This window comes from Brachycentrus maculatus, unplaced genomic scaffold (genome assembly GCF_059751285.1).
Source record: "Brachycentrus maculatus isolate JH-2025_06_01 unplaced genomic scaffold, ASM5975128v1 h1tg000632l, whole genome shotgun sequence".
Lineage (NCBI taxonomy): Eukaryota > Metazoa > Arthropoda > Insecta > Trichoptera > Brachycentridae > Brachycentrus > Brachycentrus maculatus.
Window position 1 is genome coordinate 18517 of NW_028281368.1, and position 24950 is coordinate 43466.

The 24950-nt window shown below is 33.7% G+C and overlaps 1 protein-coding gene across 1 annotated transcript; it reads right to left on the minus strand.

Moving 5' to 3' along the window:
• Nucleotides 1-2038: 2038 nt before the first annotated feature.
• On the minus strand, nt 2039-24904 carry RhoGAP93B (MyTH4 and RhoGAP_KIAA1688 domain-containing protein RhoGAP93B). The gene is made up of 25 exons (XM_088274059.1): nt 24757-24904; nt 24498-24588; nt 24327-24419; nt 24113-24247; nt 23736-23887; nt 23472-23622; nt 23046-23092; nt 21883-22016; nt 20718-20827; nt 19962-20060; nt 19485-19678; nt 19091-19255; nt 18874-19004; nt 17953-18147; nt 17263-17412; nt 16458-16661; nt 15877-15959; nt 15299-15514; nt 14529-14734; nt 13888-14080; nt 12557-12688; nt 12334-12450; nt 12028-12151; nt 10624-10778; nt 2039-9573 (listed from the first exon to the last, which is right to left on the minus strand). The coding sequence occupies exons 1-25, from the start codon at nt 24768-24770 to the stop codon at nt 9349-9351; spliced, it is 3516 nt and encodes a 1171-aa protein (XP_088130185.1). The 5' UTR covers nt 24771-24904; the 3' UTR covers nt 2039-9348.
• Nucleotides 24905-24950: the final 46 nt, after the last annotated feature.

The window sequence follows — 24950 nt, forward strand, 5'->3', positions numbered from 1 at the left end:
AAACAGGATCATACGGTGCGGGGTGTCCTAATTGTATAGCGTATGCCTACATAACACGGCGAGGACGGTATCACGATATTGGTGTACTTTCCTACTTTAATTATTATTTTGATCGTTTTGATTTTTGGAAATTCTCTAACCCCTAAGACCTGTTTCATTTTCATCGTTTACCTTATACGTACCTTCTTGTTTATTTATTTATATTTTAGGGTTGATATTAAGTTGAAGAAATGAATCATATATGTACTCGTAACGTGCTAATTTATGACCATCAACATACTCGTACATAAAACAAAAACAGTACATTTGTTACACAGCCATAAAATATTGTATTTATAATCCACGAAACGTTAGTCAATGCTTCGATAGAAATATTATTACTGGCGCCTATACTTCGCCTAAATTTTAATTCAATCTGAGAAACGATTTCCCCTCAGGGAAGGTAACGATAACAGAAAGGGCCTGTAAAAATGTAGATTTCAATCTTCCGACGATAAAAAACGAAATGGGTTTCCGTGACTTGTAGCTGAAAGAATTGTCCCGCCCGAGACCCGCTACGTCACATGAATAAATGAATGAAAGCTTTGCTGAAAACATAAATCAAAATACTTACGCCATCACCGCGCACTGCCCCTCCCCCCTCCCCCTCCCCCACCCCATCCAGAGCTTTCAGCACAACCAACTTTTCATCGAATGCCTTTTTGTAAAAGCACTTCGATTTATTGCCGTATTATGTACCTTTTTAATATACGGATACATTTCAAATTGTAAGATACACTTTTTGAATATAAATACCAATTTCGTAACGCTTTCGGATTTTTGTAAACAAGAACTACCTATTTCGTTCAATTGAAAAATAATCGCTTATTCGAGATATTAAATTTATAAACCAATTAGGAGCTCAAATGTCCAAAAATGTCATTTAATTTCAAATGAATATGAGTCGAGCTTTTCCGAAGTACTAACTGCTGTATGGCGAACATTAAAATTCAAAGAAATTATACATCATTTTCAATTAAATCAAAATGCGCCATGTATGGATGGCAAAACGTCTATAAACGTGATCCGCAACTTAGCGGTCACGCAGACTCGACAAACAAACTCGCCGTCAGATTAATTTCCATCGCGAGGAACTGGACTTGTATCATGAAAAAACTGAAAAATATGTTCTGCTAACCGTGGCGTACGTTCTGTAGACCTTGCATTTTTGTAATACATGTATGTAGGCAGAGCTTTTTTTTCTCCATTTAACGCGGTGGAATGGCGTTACGTTTTTTTGAATTTCCAAAATCAATTAGTCGAAACAATGTTTAAGCTTACGTAATTACAATCTACATTTATATAATTCGTCAAAATTATAAAATATGGTATTGTAATGTCCGCCTCAGTAAATAAATATTGGTAAAATTATACACTACATAAAAAAGAATTAAATCATATTTTAAGGCGATTCCTCATCGCACAGGCGCAAACTTAATATTTATTGACATACATATATTGACCGCTGGTATCCAAAACTTTTTGCATAATAGGAAGTAAACAAGAGTTTGGAGACCAGCAATGTAGAGGTCGGTATACATAATAGGGAGTAAACAAGAGTTTGGAGACCAGCAATGTAGAGGTCGGTATACATAATAGGGAGTAAACAAGAGTTTGGAGACCAGCGATGTAGAGGTCGGTATACATAATAGGGAGTAAACAAGAGATTGGAGACCAGCAATGTAGAGGTTGGTATACATAATAGGAAGTAAACAAGAGTTTGGAGACCAGCGATGTAGAGGTCGGTATACATAATAGGGAGTAAACAAGAGTTTGGAGACCAGCGATGTAGAGGTCGGTATACATAATAGGGAGTAAACAAGAGTTTGGAGACCAGCAATGTAGAGGTCGGTATACATAATAGGGAGTAAACAAGAGTTTGGAGACCAGCGATGTAGAGGTCGGTATACATAATAGGAAGTAAACAAGAGTTTGGAGACCAGCAATGTAGAGGATGGTTCACATTGTAGGGAGTAAATAAAAGATTGAAAAATAATTTCAATGGTTTTAATAATTATGACAATAATTAATTATATTACTTTTAGCAGCTTCATATTTCTATATTTTTGGCATACTGTGTGAGAAACATAGTAATTGTTTATAATAATTATAGTATACAAAAATAATAACAATAAAAAAAATATTATTTTAATATTATTTAACGATAATAATTTACTTTGCAAAATTATTAATTGATTATTTGCATAAATTCTCTATGAAACAGATATACACAGCTAAAATATACATTAGTAAAAGGAATTCTTAGATTATTATGTTGCGGTAAATGTTGATGCAGATTAGCTTATCCGTAGTGTAACATTACTAGGAACCAATATATCCTGTGGCAGGTCTCTATTACTAGCCGGAACTGTACTTCTGTACACGTTACCCATAACTTAATGAACTGCAACTAAAGACAGACCTATACTATAGTCAGATCTAATCAAACAAACTTGTGACATAATACATGTATAATGAAATCATCTGATTACATCATAAAACCATAATCAATTGAAAAAACACTTTCTTGCGGAAATTTCGTTTGAAAAATATATTTATGTGCATTTACCAAAAAGCACTTCTGCGCATATTTCAATTATATTCATATTTTTATTGCTTAGTAATAATCATTGACACCTGATTCTAAATAATTACAAACTAACACTGTAAGGAATTAATCAAGTATAAAAATAAAGACGAAAAAAATGCTTTTGATTCAATTTATTGAAATTTGTTTGCCTTGACAACAGATCTCATTAAAACAAGACCACTAGTAGGACCATGTATCATATTCAAGATTCTTTATTAATATATTGTAAGTCATAAAATGGAATTTGATAGGAAAAAGATTTGCATACCATTTTTAAATTAAAATATAGCGGAATTCTTTTTTCCTGTCTCAAATTTATTGATTTGTAGCTTGCGTTGTAGCAGTCCGTACGTAGTATGGAATTTAAAAAAATCAAAATACCAATTTTATTTAACTTACATTTAAAGTACATTTTTTATTCTCATCTCCAACCCGCAACTTATTGAAAACAGTGTCATCATGTAAATAAATATAAAACAGGTGTTATATTTCAACAATTGGATAGTTTGCATAGAGATAGAACTAACTGCCTACGGGCACTTTTTACAAATTTTACATTAGGCTTTACATTATAACCCCTATTTACTTATCATGTTCAATGTCAAATAATAAAAAATACAAGAATAAAGACTTGTAAAAATGGCAAAGTCAAAGTTTGATAACCAACTTGAAAGCACCATTACTAAATTACTTGCATGGTTATATGTCGTCATCTAACCATTAAGACCTGTCAAGTCCGCTTGAAAAGAATGCAGGTAGATTTTTTTTTAATCCTCCTTCAAAATATCTTTAGAAATAAGACTGGAGAATAATAAGGTGAAAATAATATTAAAAACTGTAAACTGAAAAGTATTTTATAAATGTAAACATATCCATTTTTCCATTATTTCCACAAAAAATTATTTCAGATATGTGTTTTTTTAATGCTTTCAGTATTAATAATGTGTATGTGTTAGGTACATCAACGTTTTCCCGGATAAAGTAAAACTCATTTTGTCATAAGAAATTTGATCAAAGTAAATATAAACATTTTCTGGAAAAAGGGTACTTTGAGGAAGTGTACATTATTTTCCAAATCATGCATATATTATCTAGAGAAGATTTACTTTTGAAAAAAGATATCTTTACCTGAATAGATTTTTTATGTTTTGCCAGTTATTGCTATGAAAATTTAATTATTACTTTTCAGTAATGTAAATTACAATAAAATGATGAAATTAGATATAAATTATCAGGTAATGTGCGCAAGTATCGATTAAAGTAAATAATAATATTATTATGCCCTCTTAACTTATAGAATTGAATTGTTCAAACGGATTGTACAAAATAAAAGCTCCATCAAATAAACATGTAAGGATGTGCTTGATTATTAACTAATTATGTCATGGAGGAAACCCTTTATAATTTCATAAAAATAATAATCTTTCAATATTTCATCCTAAGATAGACACTTACAACTATTAGGCAACTTTTACTTAGTCTACAATTCACAGGTTCGATGTGACTATGGTGACTATGTGACTATGGTGACATACGATAGTATAATATGTATCATTTAGATGTCTCACTTATGCGACAAATATCCAAGTATCCATATTTATACCAATCTGCTATCCTTATTAAGAAAGTAGTATCTTCAAATAATATGTATTTGTGTGGCAGTTGTAAAAAATAAACATTAAGCAATGCAGTTTCATCACATTTCTATGGGAGCACTGATTTTGCCAACATTTCACTTTTTGGAGATGCTACTCTCTTACTAAGGACGGACCATATGTGGCATCTTCATTACGATCGCAATCGTATCGTCCTTAATTTCATATACATTTGTACAAGAGTGAAAACAAACTAGATTTGTCTAATATACATTGGCAGACAAAAATATTTTCAATGCCTATCGACAAGCATAATTTGGAATTACACGATAAATACAAATGTGATATATTAACAATACTACAACTCCTTCTCATTTGCTTCATCCGCATAATACAATGAGATGATTTATTTTTCATTAGTTGATTCGGCAGTCACTTTGTGGTAATATCTATCCATATTTAATTTAAGTTTTACTTGAAATAGTGGTATTTACCACGCAAAACTTGAATACAAAATTATTTATTTTATCTTGTGAGGCAAAAGTTAACAGTTTCAATTACTTCATAAAAATAAACAAACATATGCAAATTATACGATTCTGTAACTGTAAAGTTAATGTTAAGGTATAAGTTGGTGCCTCTTTTAATACACAACTGAAGTTAAATGACGGATTATTGATAGTGACAGGTGATACCATGCTACAGAGAGATACAATTGATTGACCAATGACAAAGCGATGAAACTATATATAATACGCATTCCTACATATTCTACTTATTTCATATCAACTGAGAATCGCCTGTGAAAATTACATAATTTTAGATTCACATTATTTGAGTGCATATACGGGTTTCGGTATTCGGTATTCGGTATGCAAATATGGTAAAGAAAATTTGCATGGTACCGAAACATATTTGGTTTTAAAAAACTGTGAGAATCCGTTAAATTGTTGTTGTCTTATTTTTAACTTTTATTTTACTTTTGACATAAACAAAACATTTAAAATTATACTTAGTAATTGAAACATGGTTTTTTTATTAAAATAAAATATATTATTGCATTCTCAGTGTTATTGATAAATCCAGTTTATATATATTTGCCTATTAATACAGTATTAAAAGGTTGATGCGTCAATTCTGTTTATAACTCAAATCACCTTAATGGAAATATCTATTTACAAAGAAAAGTTGACACAGTTAAAAGAAATACATGTAAAAAATATGTTTGGTATTTTTGAGTTATGAAGAAAACTTAAAAAAAATAATTAAGTAAATGAGAATAAAATATTTTCATTCTCTTTTATATAGGAAACAGACCTAGTTCAATTTGCGATATTTAATCCACAAAATCTGACTGAAATAAAAAAAATTAAATGTTTTCTAAAACACATAAGTTTACATGTTTATGTATACATTTAGCGACATTGGGTTTTATATTCATAATTCTGTAAAAAGTAAGCAATTTTATATTTGAGATACTATTACAGACCTAGATTTCTGGTGAAAAATTGATAAACAAAGGCATAAGACATAAAACATTTATAGATTCTCAATATTGAATTTGGACATAGTTAATGTTTAACTACAAAACTATTACATATATGTTTGTAGGATATGTACTTATATGGATTCTCTGTAGGGATAAATGTAACAAGTAATTAAAAGTATTGATATGACTGATGTGTGAAATACAATATAGAAAGGATGTTTAACATAGCAAAATTTGGTGGATCCTGAAAACTACAGTGAATTTAACAATATATAAATATTAAAGTAATTACTGTTTCAAAAATAATATTTTACGTGTGACATTTCAAATACAATTTATTGGATCAATAAAAAAGTTTTTTTTTTTTTTAAAATTAAAAGCATATTTCACATTAAAAATAAACATTTTGAATTCTCCAGTGTACATTTCTTATGAGAATCATGTTAGGAGTCGATCGAGAGAAAACTATTTGCGATCAAGTTGATTTAAAATGAGGAATTATTCATCATAGAATAATTACCGGTATACATAAAAGTAAAAATAAATTTAAAAAAAACATTAAATTATAGTAAAAATAGTAAAAAAAATGTGACTAGTGAAAGATTTGAGAGATTTTGGTGAACAATGAATTTTAAACTCACAAGCATTATACAGGAAATAAAGCAAAATCTAGGTTATATTATTCATTTCCGCTGTCTACAAATTTCCAACCAAAAGACATTTACTATTTTGTTGTTGTTTTTTATATGAAACTTTACACGATGTAAGCGTTATAAATGTATTTCATATTTAGTTTCATCTTTATATTTATTATCATATCTATATAACATATTTGATGTAGAATTTAGACTATTTTAAAATAATAATAATATATTGTACATGGGTTGATAAGTATGTGGATCGAAGAAATGTGTGTGTTAAGTATTAAGAAAAAACATAAGAATTTTTAAAATAGTTATTTCTTTCTTATATATAAAAAAAAATGTATAGTTGAACTTCCATATTACGAAGAATTGCGGCAAAAATGTTCATAATACATAATATTCCTAATATATAATATATATAATTATAGTATGAAATGCAAAGAAATACATTTTTATACTAGTGGTGGCTGAGATTCAGTCATTAGGAGCATATCAATTAAAAACGATGGATGGTTATTCATTCATTTTGTTGAACACAAAATAAGGTCATCATAACATTTGGCTATCATAAAACTTACTTTTTTCTCTCCAAAGCCCCGCGATCCAGTGGATCAAAGAGCCAGTGACAAAATCAAATCGCTAGAGATTCAGATTTAAAAAAAAATTGTTTGGATCGGATCAATGGCTCAATATATTATCAATATTATCGAGGCCCACATTTACTGCATACATATACATTCAGGTTTGGAAAACATGAATGTACATGTATGAAAGTATTGCTATCATATTAGGCATTAAAATTAACTAACCAATACACATAATATCTTTTGCAAGCTATCGGGTGAAATTCTAAATTGGTAAAAGGGGGACACAAATCACAGAAAAAAATTGTTAAGAGGAATTATGTAGTTATACAAGTGTCTCGAAAGAAATTTTATATTTAGCTGTTTGATTTTAAAAAAAGTAAGCCATTTGTTGAAATTATTATTTGTAAAAGTACCCAATTTGGGAATATATTTCATAAAAATAATATCATCCAAATGAAAACCCTCGTATTGGCGACACTCATTTAATTGTACGGTAAATTTTATTATGACGGCTCGGCAGGTAGACTCCATGATGGCTGCCATTTTGTGACAAATATTTTCTTAGAAATGTGCCAGAGAAGTCGATTTATTGACGTAAAACTTAGATTTGAGATAACCCAACAGTAAAAAGTCCATATAGGTTAAATCATGATTGCGTGGAGGCCAATTTGTCTCACCTCTCCTGGAGATCAGTTTGCTAGAAAAATTTTCACAAAAACTAGTGGCAGAGATGTATTGAACGTGTGTCCTGCTAGAACAATATTTTTTGGTTAGAGCCAGGAAAGTATTGCCGGTACCAAGAAGTCGTCTAACATCTCCACATAACGCCCAGAATTCATTGTAATTGAACGTATCTTTCATCTTCGAAAAAGTAAGTTTCATCACCTTAAAAAGTCTTGAACTCTCCACATTTTTTACCGTTCTTGATGATTTTGATCGCCCAAATTTTGGTTGTACCAGTTTCTTCAAACCCATTTTCAAATGCATTTAAGCCATGAATATTACAAAATCTTCTATACTCTATAGTTGCAGAATCACGGTTTTTATATAACTCTCGCACGCACAATGGGCGGTTGGCTCCCGATAAATGCTCCAAAGGGACTAAATTCCCATGAGCAAGGCTACCAATAGACATACCCCTCACACCCCTCGGATTCCTGGCATTCACGCAGTAAGCTAAACAAACATAAACTTTCTTTTGAGACACCTTGTGTAATAAAATTGAACACACAGAAAAAAAAATTCAGTGAAATCTTCAATAAATAAAAGTTCATTACATGGAAGTTCAACTGTATACATATATCACACAGCACCACAAAGCATTTTGAAAGAAGAAAAAAAAATGTAGATTTTTTTAAACATATGTACCTACATACATATGCATTCAACATGTCTCGTGAATAAACCTTAAAATCATATTTTACAAATAAAAGTACTAATCGCTATTTTAAAATGGCACTGATGTATAAAATCCTAAGGAGATATATTCGCTGTGTTGGCAATACAAGTTTTCTCAGTAATTGGTTACATTTGTTAATAAAGAATAACAAGTAAAATTTTCTTAAAATAATTTCACCAGAATAAATATTATAATGTGACCAATATTTATTTATTATCCTAATAAATTATGTTATTTTTATGTATTTTACTTTCGTCACCCGTTGAGAAAAAACCACATAAAACAGATTTGAAGATCAAAAAGTCTTAATTGTGAAATCAAAGAATTTATTAATGCAAAGCATATGACTGTTTCATGCCAGTAAAGCTTAAAATTTGAAATATGAGAAAAACATTTTTTGATTTATTCTTAGATCTGGTTTGACTTTAAATCGATTTCTATAATTATTTTTCACAAAAAGCAGAAAAGCTTGTTATGGACTGTCATTGCGCCTCTATATAAAATATATCTAGTTAAAAAATGTCTAAGAAAGTTGTTTCAATAATTGTTGAAATAAATAAAACAAGTTATTATATGTGTCCATACAAGTGACTCTGATATGAAAAATGTGTTCAATATATATTTTGTTTAAAGGGTTACAGGCTGCCAAATAACTCGTAGAGTTTATGGACAACAGTATGTCAATTTACATATAATAATATAGCTATGTATTGCATTCACATTTCTCTAAAATTAACAGTAAAATGTTTGTAGAGGTTGTAGTTTGCGATAATTAAAAAATCTTCATTTGGAAACAAATGTAAAAAATAAATTGTAGCGTTTAATGCTACATACTCTAACATTATTGCTTGTAATTATAAAAGTAATCGGTATATATTAATTGAGAGGCTTTTCCAATAAATATTATTATTATAGGTACGTTATGTAGTCACCTGAATGAAGCATAATAACAGGGCTGAGATTAGATTGTAAGCGTTACCGTATGTACAGAAATAAATAAATAGATCACAGCATATCTCTGACTTGTTGCGTATCCATGTTGAGTATCAGGCACCTCATGAAAGTCATCTCCTTCCTGGCGTTGTCCAGAATGACCCTGGGGTCCTGCGACGTGCAGCGCAGGCAGTTGGGGGCGAACACCATGGCCAGGTTGGCCGAGTCCATCTTGGTCTGGCTGACCACCTCGGGCGTGGAGAACTGCTGCAGGAAGCCCACCAAGTACGTGAGGACCTACACAACCAAACACCAACCCGTGTAAACATTCAGAGTATGCATAAATGTTTGCGCACAAATACTGGATGCTTGCGGCGTTATTTATAGGTTTATCAAGAGACCACCGAGTGTTATGGAACACTGGACATTTAGAAGGCTGGTACGGCTGATCAGTTAATACACTGTGTAACATTCACCATTCTTCCTATGACTAAACATCTGTAACACTTCAATTTTTGGTACTTATAAGTACAAGTAGCCATGTACATGTGAGTTTCAAGTGAAAAACCTTTCAGCAAAAGCTAAACTGGCAGTGCACAGTGGAGTACTGATTCGAACCCAATTGTGTTATATATAAGTGAAGCATGGAGTTAGTAAAAGAAGGATGATTGTAGACTGAATGCAGTCAAAATGCAATCTTTCAGACTAATGTGCAGCAAAATTATGTATAATAGATGTTCGAATGATGATATAAGGAAAAAATGCAAATCTAAGATAAGCATTAGCATTAAAATTAAGAAAGGTGTGTTGAGATGGTTTGGGCATGTGAGTCAAATGAGTGAAGAAAGAATAGTAAAACAAATTTATGAGGCGGAATGTGGTTGGTAATAGAAGCAGAGAATGACTGAGGAAAACTTCTTGATCATGCATGAAGTATTTCAAATACACGAAAGTGGTCAGGTCAGGAGTTGAAATAATCAGCGGGTATATATGAGATGCATGAATATGGAAGAAGCGAAGATTGTTTGCATAAACAAATTGATGTGGAGTTATATTTGCTCTGCCTAACCCTGCATTAATAAGTTGGTTTAGTTTTAAAGTAAGACAATTTCTTAATTTAGACCATTTTATATTAACAACTAGTTCATATTTTATCAGTCACAAGTCAAAAATGAGTATGGTCAAAATTAAATTTGATTATTTTGTAATAAAATCCAATCCCCCCTAGAAACATTATTGGGAGAAATGCTTACAGCATCTGAAGAACAATAAAAATCTAAGAAATTGAACCAGGCATGTAAAAGTTCTCTAATAGGTGAAATAAATAAAAAATAAAAAAATACTTACTAATCTATTAATTCTAGGTAGCCGTTGGATAATATCAAATGCATTTTCAGTATTATCAGGGTCAGCGACGCATTCTGCGTAAAGTGTATCGGGAATGAGTGGTTCATAGAGCTCTCGGTACCACAGCTTCAGCAGGCTGGCCGGCGCATGTGCATCTGCAATCATCAAACATTGCAACAATATGTACTACATAATATCATCTCATTTCAAGGAAACTCAATCGTGGATTTCCAGCTCACAACATAATACACAGTACACTAAAACCTAAATTTCACTAAGAATAATTTAAATTTTGCAGTGCTTCGAAATATATAACTAAATAGTGGAACCTCAGAAAAGATAAGTAAGATGGGTAAGTAGTGCAGCAACAGAAGATAACATTTTTGTACAAAAATATGAAGTTTTTTATGACTTTGTGTCAAGGTTTTAAGTGTAGAAAAGTATACTTTTGTTTGTATGAAATATACAAAAAAAATGTGCTTAATTGGGTGATTATAAATCATTGTTTCCTCCGGAGTGTAGTGGTCAGTGCATGTGGCTACAGTGCTGGAGGTCCCGGGTTCAAATCCCAAGGAGGTCAAAACAGATATATTAAAAAGTGTTTTTTCACTCATTTTATTTAATTTATTTTCATCAATATTTATTTAATATTACACTGGAATGGTATCTGAAGCACAGGGTTGATAACCTTTCTTGAATGTAACAATGAAGATAACACTGCTTACATACAATGCATAGCTCTATGCATCATTGTTTCTGCAAAAAGTAAGTGTAAGCTGAGAAGTAAGTATGTGAGAAGTAAGTGAGAAGTAAGTGTGATATTCTTCAAATAGATACATTTTTACCTGTCAGGGTTAATCAACACTATGCAATAAATTGATAGAAATATAAAACATATATTGCATGGCTAAAAAAAAATCATTAACTACTCACACTGCTACTTTATTCCTTTTGAAACTAAATGTCATTAATTAAGTCGGAAAGTCGTTTGATTTGCAGTATTATGCGCTTGGCGTAAAAAGGAGGTAGAGACGCTAAGCGAGCAGCATTTACTTGTTAGTTCATTTTTTATAACGTTGCATAAATTAAGTTCAGTAAACTCCGAAAGATATTATCGCCGCATTGTAGATGAAATTTTAAAACACGTTTGTTTCAACAATGGTGCAGTGTTTATAAATTATCAAATGCATTTAACTTTTCAATTATTTATATTTAAATCTCGGTATTTCTAGCATAGTAGACCCAAAGGCCTGTGGCCAAAGGGTTAATTACACATTTCATTCATTTCTTATATTTCCAACAAAAATATACAAATGACTTTCGAAATATCTCTACTCATTTGTGTTTACATATTGTAGAATTTGATAAAAGAGGTTTAAATTATAAACATAAATGTTAAAATACCTGTAATGTGCATGTGATCGGGTAACTCCCAGTTATCAAGTTTAGATTTAAGAATAGTGACTTCGTCCACATCAGCCGATACTCTAAAAATACCCTCTGTTTGTTTTCCTTGCAGCGCTAAAACCTAGAACATACATTAAAAATAAAATGGAGGAACTTACTTACTTTGCATTAATAATAATATTATATAATATTATTATTAATGGTGATAAATATTTGTTTTTATTGATATTGACCTATATTATTTTATGGGTTCCTTTCATTTTTAATTCAAGAGCTTTTACCGAATTGAGGATTTAAGTTTACCTGTTGAGAGAGTGCTACTTGGACCCATGGAAGTTGCCTGTTGGGAAACCTGTCTTTCTGTAGCACCATAACTTCACTTAATGTATTTCCAAACATTGACGTTCGGAATATTTGTATCTGTAAAAATAACAAATAAATAAAAAGTGTGTCAAAACAAATAAATTGATATAAAACAGATTCGATTGAAATTATCAATTTTTTTATTGAAACTAAGCAGACTTACACGCGCTTGATCAATATCTTCGGTGCTAGGTTTCCTGGGCTGCTTCTTCCCGCACTGGCCAATCCTCTCCAGTCTCCTGCAAGCCACCCCTGCGTAGTGGGATACCTGCACATGGATCGGCCACTTCCCCACCTGGGAAAGGGAAATTTATTGCTTTTATTGTTTTTATACATCTTTGCCCACCATATAAATGCCTGAGTTTTACACTGGTTGTTACCATCCTTTCTGTACAGAGTGTAATTTGGGTGACGGCTTTAGCTGTTATTTCCTAAAGACATGAATTTCATTAATATAGTGGGCAAAACCGCAAAATGCAATTAATTAATCATTGCCAAAAGTAACCCCAAGATAGTCAAATGATTATCGATAGTCTTAATAATCGTATAACTTATTTTTTATATTAAGATTGAATCAAATTGACAGCAAAAAAAAAGTCATTGGCCAGTGAACATTTTTTTTTTATTATTAATTATGATTAGTAATTGATTTACAATTACTAGTGATGGGATGGTTATTAAAATTGAATAATTAGTATTTAAGTTATTTTACTATCTAAAATTGTTTAACCTTTTAAACGCGTTAACTTTGTTCCTAAGAGACGCTCGTGCGCGGCTGTATTTCGCCGTTTTTTAAATTATTACTTTTATCATGTATTTAGTTATGAAACGATTTATTTTCCTGAACAAAAACGTTCAATGGGATTCATTGTGCCTTTTTGGTACTCTATAATACAGGTGTGTCACATTATTCTTGAAATATATCTTAATATAAACAAATTAGATCGTAACATAAATAAATCAAAGCACGCATCGTGTGTCACTCTTACCCACTGGCGATGCGTAGCGTCGAGAGTGAGACAGATATAGGGCATGATTATGGCGCGGACTAATTACCGACCGCAAGAAAAATCAGGGATCTGTTGTTTTATTTATCCTTGTGATGTTACAAATTATTAGTCAGATATTTCAACAGATGTCATAAGGCCGAAGATTGACGTATTATTTTATCCAAAGTTCCACACCATGAAAAAATCCCTCCAACTTGAACTGAGGTTCGAAACTTGGAGCAAAGTGAAAACACAAACGCTTATGTCAGCCGCGTATGGGGCATGTCTTGTAAAAACACAAACGGTTATGCGAGCCGCGTGGATCCGGTTAATAAGAAAAGGTTTTCTGCCGAAAAACACAAAGAACAAAACAAAAAGAGCTACCATAAAAATCTTAAAGTAGCATAAATCATGAAAAATTTAAGAAGCCCTTTGCTTATTTTACAAGGAAAAACTCAGCAGTAGGCTTGGAAAGGTGTTAAACGAATAGGGAATTAAAAAATACCTCTGGAAAGGTGTCCGCAAAGGCGGGGTCCCGGTGCCTGTTCATGTAGTTGAGGAGCGGGGGCTGGAAGGCAGGAGAGGGAGGCACGAAGGCTAGGCTCACGGCCAGGAGCTCCCACCCGCGCAGCAAGCTGTCTCGCTGCGGATTCTCAGTTGTCTGTCGACACAGCTGAACATACAACTCGTCTCGCAAACTAGAATACAAAACAAAAAGAACATACAATCTTAATAATCCGGCACTATATAAGACCCAACGGAACTGCATTACACAAATTGTTTGATAATTGGATGTTCATATTCTTAAAGCAACCGAGGAGACACACAAAAATACATTGTGAAAAACAATGGCCACAGATGCACTATTTAAAGCATACATAAATTCTGATTAAGGACAGCAAAAATTTTAGGAAAATTTAGCATAATTAGGGAATATCGTAAAAGCTTGTTAATTCAAACAATGGTTGTTCTAATTTTGCCATAATATGTACAAGTAAATTTTGGACCTTTTTGTTTATTTTTTTATGACAACTATATGCAGACTTAGAAAAAAATATATTTTATCAGGATAAGTTATTATGGATGCTCAGTAAAAAGGATTTCAGTCAGGTATATATACAGAGGAACGAAAGAAGTGAAACTTACGCAGGATTAGTGTACGCAGCGTGGAGTATGTCTATGGCGACCGAGTTGAGTGTCATGCCCGGGCGGGCCTTCCTGTCCCCCATGTAGATCTGCACGAGGCGGAACACCTCGGCCGCCGCCTTCTTGTACGCCTTGTCTCTCCGGTCTCCCAACATGGGCTGACTGATCCCCGAACATGTCCACGAGAGCATATCCCGAACAGACGCCTGAAATTACATATCACACTCATGATAATCCATAACTCTTTGAGTTGCATAATTTTTTTTATTAAATGAAAAGCTTTACAGGTAAATAACTGGAATGTAGCTAACTGTTAAGATAGTATTACATAAACCTTTGTGCATCAATTCATTTTACTGAGGTGGTAAAAAAAATATCCACCTCGCATATTCGTGTATCTAAAAGGTGGGACCTTTTTAATACCACTGTGCTCTAAAGAGTTAAATCATGCAATGATTCCAATAACATATAAAAATTTATGACTTTAGTAAAGCAACATGCAAAAGTTTATCAAACTGATCCACAGCGATATTCAAAACATTATTTCAAATTATTGAACTTCACATTACTAAAAAAATTATATGAAAAAATCACTGGAAGGACAAGAATTTCAAAATATGTATTTCTGGATTTTTGAAAAATTATAATTATTACCATTTGATTAATGACTTTTTAAGTATTTTGAATGAATTTTACTATATTTAAAAAATATATATTTTGTTTTCAACATGTATCGCAATAATTATATAAGAATATTATAAACCGCTAACCTTTTTCCTAAATATCCCTTTGGAGTGAAGATTAAGATTGTCCTGCGCAAATTTCTCAATGTCAGTCTCTTTAGGGGTGTGGTGGAGAGCCGGGTGTGACTTGACGGGGCTGTACAGCTCCTCGCACACCGCCACGGGCACCTGGGGCAGCGGGATGGCCATGCCCATGCCCATGCCCATGCCCATACTCATACCCATGCCTGCACCACTAGACGACTGCAATATTACACATCTCATTATTCCTAAACTAATACACACTGTACATTTTACAACTAAATTGAATATTATTTATTTTTTTGCTCTCTTTCCAAAATATATTTTTAAAAGAGTCAGAATGTAATAATTTTATTTCGATGAACTGATGATGGAACGATTATTCCGAAACAGGTAGTCACGAATTAGTTTTTATTAAAGGGGTATTACACAAAGTGAACAATTGATGATAAGGAGAGTGTTGAATATTATTTTCTCAATGTTACTATGGACCAAAAATCCGGAAAATTCATCAACACAATCACATCAAATAGAAAGATCTCGAAGTGTAGAATATAAATTAAATTAAGTATTATAATAATTACTCTGTGAACGCCAATTGGTGGTTCTCTCTCTTTTTCGTATCCAACAAAAGTATTGTAGTACGACACACCATGGTTCATATATTCTGAAATGAAAACAAAACCAAACACTAGTAAGTCAGATCCTAAATCAGCATTACAAGGAATAATAATAAATTAAGAATAAAAACTAAATTATTTATTATTTGGAGACCATAAGTAAAAAGAAGTTTTACCAAAGTTTAACTGAAGTTGTAAAACCAAAAAAACTTTTTTTTACCACTTGAGTTTATGTTATTTTATTATGACGACTAGTTTCGGAAGCTATGCTTCTGAAACTAGTCGTCATAATAAAATAAAATAAACTCAAGAGGTAAAAAAACAAGTGTTTTTATTTTACAATTGCATCATGTCTTACCACAAAGTGAATGCCGAAACAATAAATAAAATGAAGCTTAACTTGAAACATCAAAATTCTAAAAACAATGGTGCAAAAGAAATTTTTGACAAAAAAAAAGTTTCAATTTTCGTAGTTCGGGAAATGAACTGTCACTTTACAAGTAACATGGCAGTGACAACTGAGATAGCACAGAGTGGCGCATTACCGTCGTGGCGGTGGGAGGGTGGTGGCAGGGGCGCGGGCGGGGGCTGATGCTGCAGGTAGGTGTCGTTGGAGCCCGAGCGGTCCGAGTCCTCGTTGTCGGGCTCGTGCCCCGACAGCGAGCGCGCGCCCGAGCTGGAGCCCGACGAGTGCAGGGAGTCCGAGTCCCCGGAGCCAGGCTCCAGCGGCGACCCCACTCGGTAGCACCCTATCCAAGACAAAACAACACTCAATATTTTCTCCCTAATCTTACGTCACTGCGACCCTGTTAGGTCTATTGTGACCTTCCACGGTATCATAACTCACTCTCAAGACCTACATGAGTCATGTAGCTCACGACCTGTCTTGGTGGTAAAACCTTCGCCTTCTCGGAGTTTAGTAGTGGTCCTCCAAGGATGTGACTTCGTTTGCGAGCGAGTGCGTCACAGTTATAGAGAATATGGATTGATGTTTCGTTATCCTCCATACAAAATCTGCAGACTGGGGAGTCATGTAGTCCAATTTTTGTCAGGGGTTTCTCAGTCTGCAGTGTCCTCTCAAGGTCTTTTAACCCTCATTAGAACAAATATTTCAAATTTCACAGTAATTTCATTAAATTTTTAAATCTTTTCTGAATAAACTTAAGTTATAGTTGAAAAATATTATTAATATTAAGTTCTAAGCAAGTAACTTTTATCCGGTTTATCTATAACTCCCCGGGGAAGAACTTTCTCTGTATATACATTTTAGTTATTTGAAAATCTATTTTAAGCAAATATACATTTTTTCCATGGTGTAGCAAATGTGAGATTTGTCATTTAAAAAAATACCTGATAGTTTAGCTTGCTCCAAAATGTAATGCTGTAGAGGCAGTAGGTGTTGCATGTGTAAATCCCAATTGGAGTACAGAGGAGAAGTATTCCCATTCTCACAGCCACTGACACTTTCCAGCGTGTCCGTGTCCATTGCTGTGGAAACTTCTAGAAAAATGCACACAACACATCAATATCATTCATTTTATCCATTTTTGTGAGAAAAATCTATACATATTAACCACTCGATGTAGCATAAAAGGTTTATTTTACAAAAGGGAATTGAAATAACTTGTGTTTTTAGCACAATACATTCAGAATCATGGTGTATAACATAGATTTAATACTTTCCATTTTGAATATTACTTGAAAAAACATATAAATTAAAATTACTCAATAAAATAAATGCTTTACTTTGAACATGAAACGTGAAAAAGAATAACATAACTATGAAATAAACAAAACATGTAAATCACAACCATATGTATAAGAGAAATTTTATGAAAATAACAATTCATGATTTTTAAATTGTAAACAAGAGCGAACTGATGGACGCCAAAAAATTATATAAACTAAAAATAGAACACCAAAAGTGAAGACTGGCGAGCGGGGGTAGGACTATTAGAGAAAACTGGAATAAATTTGGCGCACGACCCTGCCTTGTTGAAAGGCATGATGGGTTAGCAAAAAATGAGTTTCCCAACTTACTCTGTTTCCTCAGACCCCTCTGCCTAGGTTCAGATTCGGCATTATCATTAATAGATCTGTCTCTTTCTTTATCGCGATTTCTGTCTCTGTCCTTGTGGCGATCTCTTTCTCGCTCCAATTCCATATTGTGTCTATCTATATTGGGTTTGGTCAGGTGTGGTTCTAGTGACAGAGATTTCAGCCCATATCCGACACCTGCAAATGAATGACAAGAATCATTTAATTAAATAATGAAACATACAATTTTAAATGCTTAAGTCATTTTTATGTCTGACAATACTGTAACATCATTCCTACATCTTCCTTTATCTGAAATGTAATACATTTCTCACTTTAGTATACTAACACTATCTACTTAATAATTTCAAACAGCTTTATATAGTACAAAACTTGACCACAATCACTAGTCTGTTTTTAGTTGGTTGGAAGATATTATTTCATAGCAATAAGCCTGTCAATGTATACATATACATATTGTACAAAAATATATGTAAATGAATACTGAAAATATGAATATAGAAAAAGCACCATAAAATTAAATTAAATGATACCATAAAATTAAATTCTGGTCGCTTTGATGATTATTTTTTTCAAAACTTTTGATAATTTTAAATAATAGTTGATGTTAAAAAGTTGGATTCATATCACTAATTTATAGAAATATTTTACGGGAGCAAGTTGATAAAATTGCAGTGTTGAATTTTGTAAAACCCAAAATAATTTAAGCACAAATAATTATGTTAACATAAGCTGTATTTGCACATATAAAAATCAAAGAAAATTGTTGGGAAAATGTTAAACTGAGTGACATTCAATCGAGGTGACAGTACTAAAATATAATACTAAAAATATAGCTTTATATCAATACACCTGCCAATGTAAATACCCTATATACAAGCCGTTCAAAGTTAAAGATCATACCTCCTGGAGTATGTGTATCGGGATGATGGTACGATGACTTGGAAGAATGACTATCGGGTGTGGAGCAAGTTTGTTTCCCGGTTGTGTTTTGTTTTGGAGTAATGTGTCTTTCTGGCTCAGCCTGTTGCTTCCTACGATTAACCGTTATCATTGAAACAAACACGAATATGCGTCAGGAAGAGAATTAGATAACCGCCGGTTATTTGCTAAACCTTACCTAGCGATGTCCTTGGGAGTCCAGGCTGGTGCGGTGCGCGGTTGCTCGAGACTGGCTTGCCTGAACCCCTTGTCTACACTGTACATAGCTTGTTTATCACTCGGATATCCGCGCTCTAAATTACGCTCTAGCAATTTCTCTTCTATACGTTCCTTGTCAATATGCCTGCAAAATGTTTTCAATGAGAAACAAAGAATTAACATGCGATAGAATTCAAGGTGCTATCGCTAAATAGAACATTAGGAACATTTTAACCCAATCACCACTGAGCAAAAAATAATATTTTGTTTTGACAATGGCTGCACACTGATGTACGTCATTTGCGGAAGATTAAAGGCCTAGAACTGGCAAAGCGATGCGAAGTTTGCTATATCTGCAATCAGGGTTTGTTTACCTGTCGGAGAACCTCTCCCTAGCAGTGCGGTCGAGGTGGTAATGGTGCCGCTGGCGGTATGCGGCCCGGTCCAGACTCTGCTGCTGGGTGGGATGCGGGTGTGGCGTGGCGTGCACGGGAGGATGCACACCCCCCTGCGCTGACTGCTCGGTGGCCAGCGAGATCGATGACACCAGCGAGGGACGCCCCGACACCTGTCAATTCAAAATCTAAATATGAAACAATAATGAAGAACACATCAGTTTCAAATACTGTATATAGATTTTACCACAAAGTAACTGCCGAACCAATTAATGAAATCAAAATTTAATATATTATATACATGATATTATTTTAATTACGGTTAAATTATAATTATTGTTGTTCAAATTAACAAGCTTTTATTACATTTATGACAAAATAAAATAGCACATTTCCTGTCATTTAAAAATAATTTGTAAAAAAAACCTCACTACTCGACACTTTAAAAATATTGACCTGTGGGTGAGGAGTGTGGGATTGTAGAGGGCTGCCTGGACTGTGAGGGGAAGATTCACACGAGGATGTAGCAGCTACTGGGCCACTGGATTGCTTAACCTATAAATCAGAAAAATTTGTTCCATAATGTTCTAAAACATATGTACATACAGTTTAACCCAAATTTTATGTTCCTTTCATTTACATATTCCTACTTTTTACCCAGAAAAGTTATATTTATATTTCATCTTTTATATGAATCAACAATTTCCCCCTAAATTTAAGTTAAGCAATTTTGTCCACGTAAATTCCAAACCAAAAAGAGTAGATACAGAAGAGGCCGGAAGGTTGAATTTCTTATGGCGTATATACTAGGTCTGTAACCTCAGAATTGCCGTTTGCTCAGAGGTGGTTATTTGCAAACGGAAGGTTTATTAAGATTTAAAATATGTAATAATAATCAGTGCATATTGACATCAACAAATACAGCAAAGCAGTTTTTTCTGTGGAAATTGTGTCGAATTTTGTGCTGAAAAAAGATGCGGGAAGTTATGTTTTACCTCTTCAACTCCAAGTCTGATGCCGAATCACATTGATTGCTTGTGGAGACCAATGCTAACAATGCCCCATCGAAAAGGGCTGTCCGAGATTAGTTCATGCCGTCCAGCAAAGGCAATTTTAACTTGAGCGACCAAAAATGGAATCACTTTTGTCAATCCCTTAAAAAATATAAAAAAAGTGTTTCCCCTTATAGAAGTTCATGACAGTTAAACAAACCTTTCGCCGGGTCAAAGGTGTGCTCTCAACAGATTTAAAATATTTCTCGTGCATGGAATCATCTGATGCATCTTTCCGAGAAGACATAAAACTACCGCTTCTGTTCAAACCTGAAAACAGAAATTTACACCTTTAGCGAAAATGGAACAGCTATGATAAAACCGTTTGTTTCATTGTTTTGACTTTTGACCTATCCTCATTTGAGGATTTAATAATTTGGGAAATTTTAAGGAATGGATATAAATACACGCACAGCAAAAAACCTCTAAGAAAATAATGTTTTTATTTAACATATCGCTCACTCCTTTCAAGAAAGTCATAAATCAAAAATCGTCAATTTTTAGTTGTGCATGTTTTTGGAATGCCCAGAAAATGTACTATATCCCAGCAAAAGCGGCATATTTTTAACATAATATTTACCCGCTACAGGGCAGAAAGTGTTGTTTTTGCATTTTGAAGAAAAGGTATTTTTTAATAATTTTTTTAAACATACTAAATATTTTTCAAATGGAGAAAAAACCTTCAGGTTTTACCTGAAAAGATCTATTACACAGTAAAAAGTTCAGTAAGTGGCTTGATATTTATTTTTATTACATTGTATTATATTTCAAAACTTTAAAAACGTTCTACTGAAAAATCAAGTTTTTTTATTTATGACGTTCTTGAAAGGAGTGAGCGATATGCACAGCCATAAAAAACTACTTTTGTGCTATACCGATATCAATATAAGCCGTCATTGTGTAGGTAACACTTGTCTATATCACCTATATATTTTTACTTGAAAAAAACAGCCACAATATTTTTTGTGCTTTTATGCAAACATAATGTGACATGGCATTTATACAAACAAAATTTATTAACACTTTTTTAGAAATTTGAAAAATCAATTGCCACACTTAAAGGGTTAAAAATCTGACATATGCATATTCAAGATGTGGGCTTGTCTTTTCCAGTCCTCCTTGGTTTTTAAGTTCTACAAAGGCAAGAGAAAAAATGACAACCATTTTAAAAACTGATCCATCACAAAACATAAAAATATAATAAGGTGTAAGCGAGATCTCTCCTGATCCGCATCTCGTCGATTATGATTTTGACTATATTATGTGTTACTTATTAATCACTATTACAACAATTTTGAAGACATATAAAATATTATGTTTCTTACCAGATTCAGGTGGCGGAGGTTGCGGCGGATTGGGTGGATTCTGAGCGGTCTTCTTCCTGAGCTGTGGACTACTGCAGCTTCCTGCCAGGGGAGGAACACTTGCCCTGTTCAGGCTGCCCGCTTCACTGCCCATCCTGAAATTGGATCACATTACCGCTGAATGATAATCATAGCCGAGATCCAATCAGAGTCATACTTCATCAAGAATAACTTAAATCCATTATTTTACAGTAATAATATTCATTCTAAACCCACAGCACTCATAACTAACTAACCATCACGCCGCTTACCGCAGGGGTAAGCCAAATGAAAAGAATGCCACACCAATCTGTCTTTGCGAACATTCTTCGCCTCTTTCTGATAAAGATATAGAAAGGATAGCAACTTACCCTAATGGATATAGTCCTATCCTCGTACAAGGCTGCAATGCCTTGGATAAGTTTACTACCTACCCTATACTCAGATAATACCTTCCATAGTTTCGTTCTATCAACTCGAGTCATACGCTTTCTCCAAATCCATAAATGCGCCGAAAAGCTTTTAGTTTTTACCCAAAAACTTTTGTTAAATTGCGCAAATCCAATTTGATCTGTACATCTTCTCCCATTCATAAATCCACTCTGAACATCCTACGCTTTATCCTTTGTTACGGTTCTTACTCTTTCTAAAAGGATTTGTTCATACATTTTACCAACAATGCTCAATAGACTGATCGCTCTGTAGTTCCCACATTCAGACGTAGGACCCTCCCCCTTGTAGAGTGGCATTATAACTGCCCTTCTCTATAACTTTCCTCTAGACACTGGTTAAAAAGCCCATGCAACTATGCGAAAACTATTTCGAAACCATTCTTGATGTATTTTGCGGCAAAATTAATTTGGCACTCTTTAATTTCTTATTTAATCTAATTTAATATTTTTAATTACTATTTTATAAATCAATTACTTAATTTCTTAACAATTTTTTTAGTGGAACCAAAGTCTACATCAGAGTTGGCACAATAAATACAATGTCGGGCAGCTCTCAAAATACGAGTGGTAAGACTTAATTTTACTAATTTCAATTTGTGTCATTTGTTCACAAAATAATCAGCAAATGAAAACATAAATAACAGTCAATATACTAAAAATGATTTGAATTAAAAACTTTTACTATATAATCACCTAGAATCTGGTTTGTGAACCGGAATCGAAATTCCCATGCCTGTTTCCTGAAATGAAAAATACTTATATTGATTTTGAGTTAAAGCATAACAGGCAAGAGTCTTCGAGATAGAAACAGAAATGCCAGGACCAGGGAAATATGCGAGATCGAAGATGTCGTTAGGTGGGGAAGGCAACGAAGGAGATAATGGTATGCGCATGTGAGGAGAATGGAACCATCCAGACTCCCCCACATCGCACTGTACTGCCAACCCCATGGTAGACGACTCTCAGGCAGACCACCAAAGAGATGGGTCGATAGCTGGGAATCGACGTCGCAGGAGGCTGATCCCTCTTAAAAACAGGCCGCAAGGCCTATAATAAGAAGAAGATTTTGAGTTATAAGGTTTAAGGAAAAATAATAATACGCATATGTTAAATATTTACTTGTAGTCTTCTGTAAGGCTGTGCAGCGCTACTAATGCTACTGTCCGAGGAACGGCCAGAGTCCGTGTGACGAGACACTACCCCAACCCCCGGGGGGCCACTGCCAATCACCCCCCCACTGCCTCGAGACCTGCGCCCATCGGCGCCACATCTGAAACACAGAGACCGTGTTTGAATGCGAGTGACGAGCTTACTCCCGAGGGTCGGTTGGGTATCATTTGTTGGGAGACACTTTCCATTACGGGAGCTATGCGCATGTGTTACCTGTGATGATGAGTGCGACGAGTGTGAAGCGGGCTGGTTTGGGTATGAGTGGCGTGTTTACTTCCAAGGGGCGACACTTTGCTGCCGCTGCCGCTCCCACTGCTCACCCCGTTGGACACCCCGACACTGACACTTTCTTTCACAGGAGTCACCTGTGTGGGAAAGAATATTTCACATAATAACGTAAAGAGGTAAAGGTAATTTTCGCAACATCGAAATTGATGTAAGAATAGTTGCCATATTTAATTTTGAATTTGTATATATTACTTAATGTTTTATTTCATATACAGCATGCAATAGAAGCGACTGAGTACCTAATAAATCAGCCACTAAATAAATAAACACAAGCGGTAAAACAATAATAGATATAAATATACCTGTGGGCCTGGTTGATTTAAATTAGTTTGAGTCGAGGTTTCCCGCCTCTGTTGAGGATCAGTGTTCTGTTTGAGTGTTTGCAACTTAGCGAGCGGTATGATGTCACAATCCACAGGCCTGTGCCAAACTGTCGTCTGCAAAATAGCACATTATCGACAATATTCTATAACTCGGTAATTAACAAATGCAAGCTGAAAATATATGTAAACATACCTGCGTTGTAGCATTGTAGTAGTAAAACCTATGAGTATTATTGTCAAACAATTCCCACCACTGGGATGAATCTGTGCGTTTCACATTTACACCCTGAAATAAACAAAGCTTTGGTGAAACTTACCTGCAAGAACAGAAATCAAGAAGGTATTATGGAAGCAGGAAAGTTACCTCAGGAGGATCCCAGACACATTCCCCGGTCGTGAGGTTAGCATACATATGCTCCTTCGTCTTAGGCTCGATAATTTCCACCCAATCCACCCTATAATATGTAAAATGCATAATGAAACGTGACAAATTGTAAAAAAAATTCAATGAACCGGTAGTTTTATCCTGGGCGTGACATTAGTATGGAAATGCATTTATTGATTTTGTTAGAAACTTCCTGGATAATTCGACATAAGAAAAAAACATTTAAAAAAAACAGTACCTTTCTGTAGACATTTTGGAGCTTTTGTCATGTAAGTATTAAGAAAACAAGTTTACATTGTGTTGAAGGTAAAAAAAAACAACTAATTAACAATATTTCGGTACAGGCCGTAGCGAACTAGGAATCCATTTTGGATGTTTACGTTAAAAACCTAGCGGATAGTTTCGTAACTAAAATTTAAGTATTTCTATTTT

What these genes read in the sequence shown, in the direction of transcription:
- RhoGAP93B (XM_088274059.1), bottom strand. An exon ending in CGTCGCACTCATCATCACAG is followed by an intron (nt 23,623 to 23,735) that starts GTAACACATGCG and finishes TCTGTGTTTCAG; the next exon opens with ATGTGGCGCCGATGGGCGCA. An exon ending in GGAGCAAGCTAAACTATCAG is followed by an intron (nt 16,662 to 17,262) that starts GTATTTTTTTAA and finishes TGTCTTGGATAG; the next exon opens with GGTGCTACCGAGTGGGGTCG.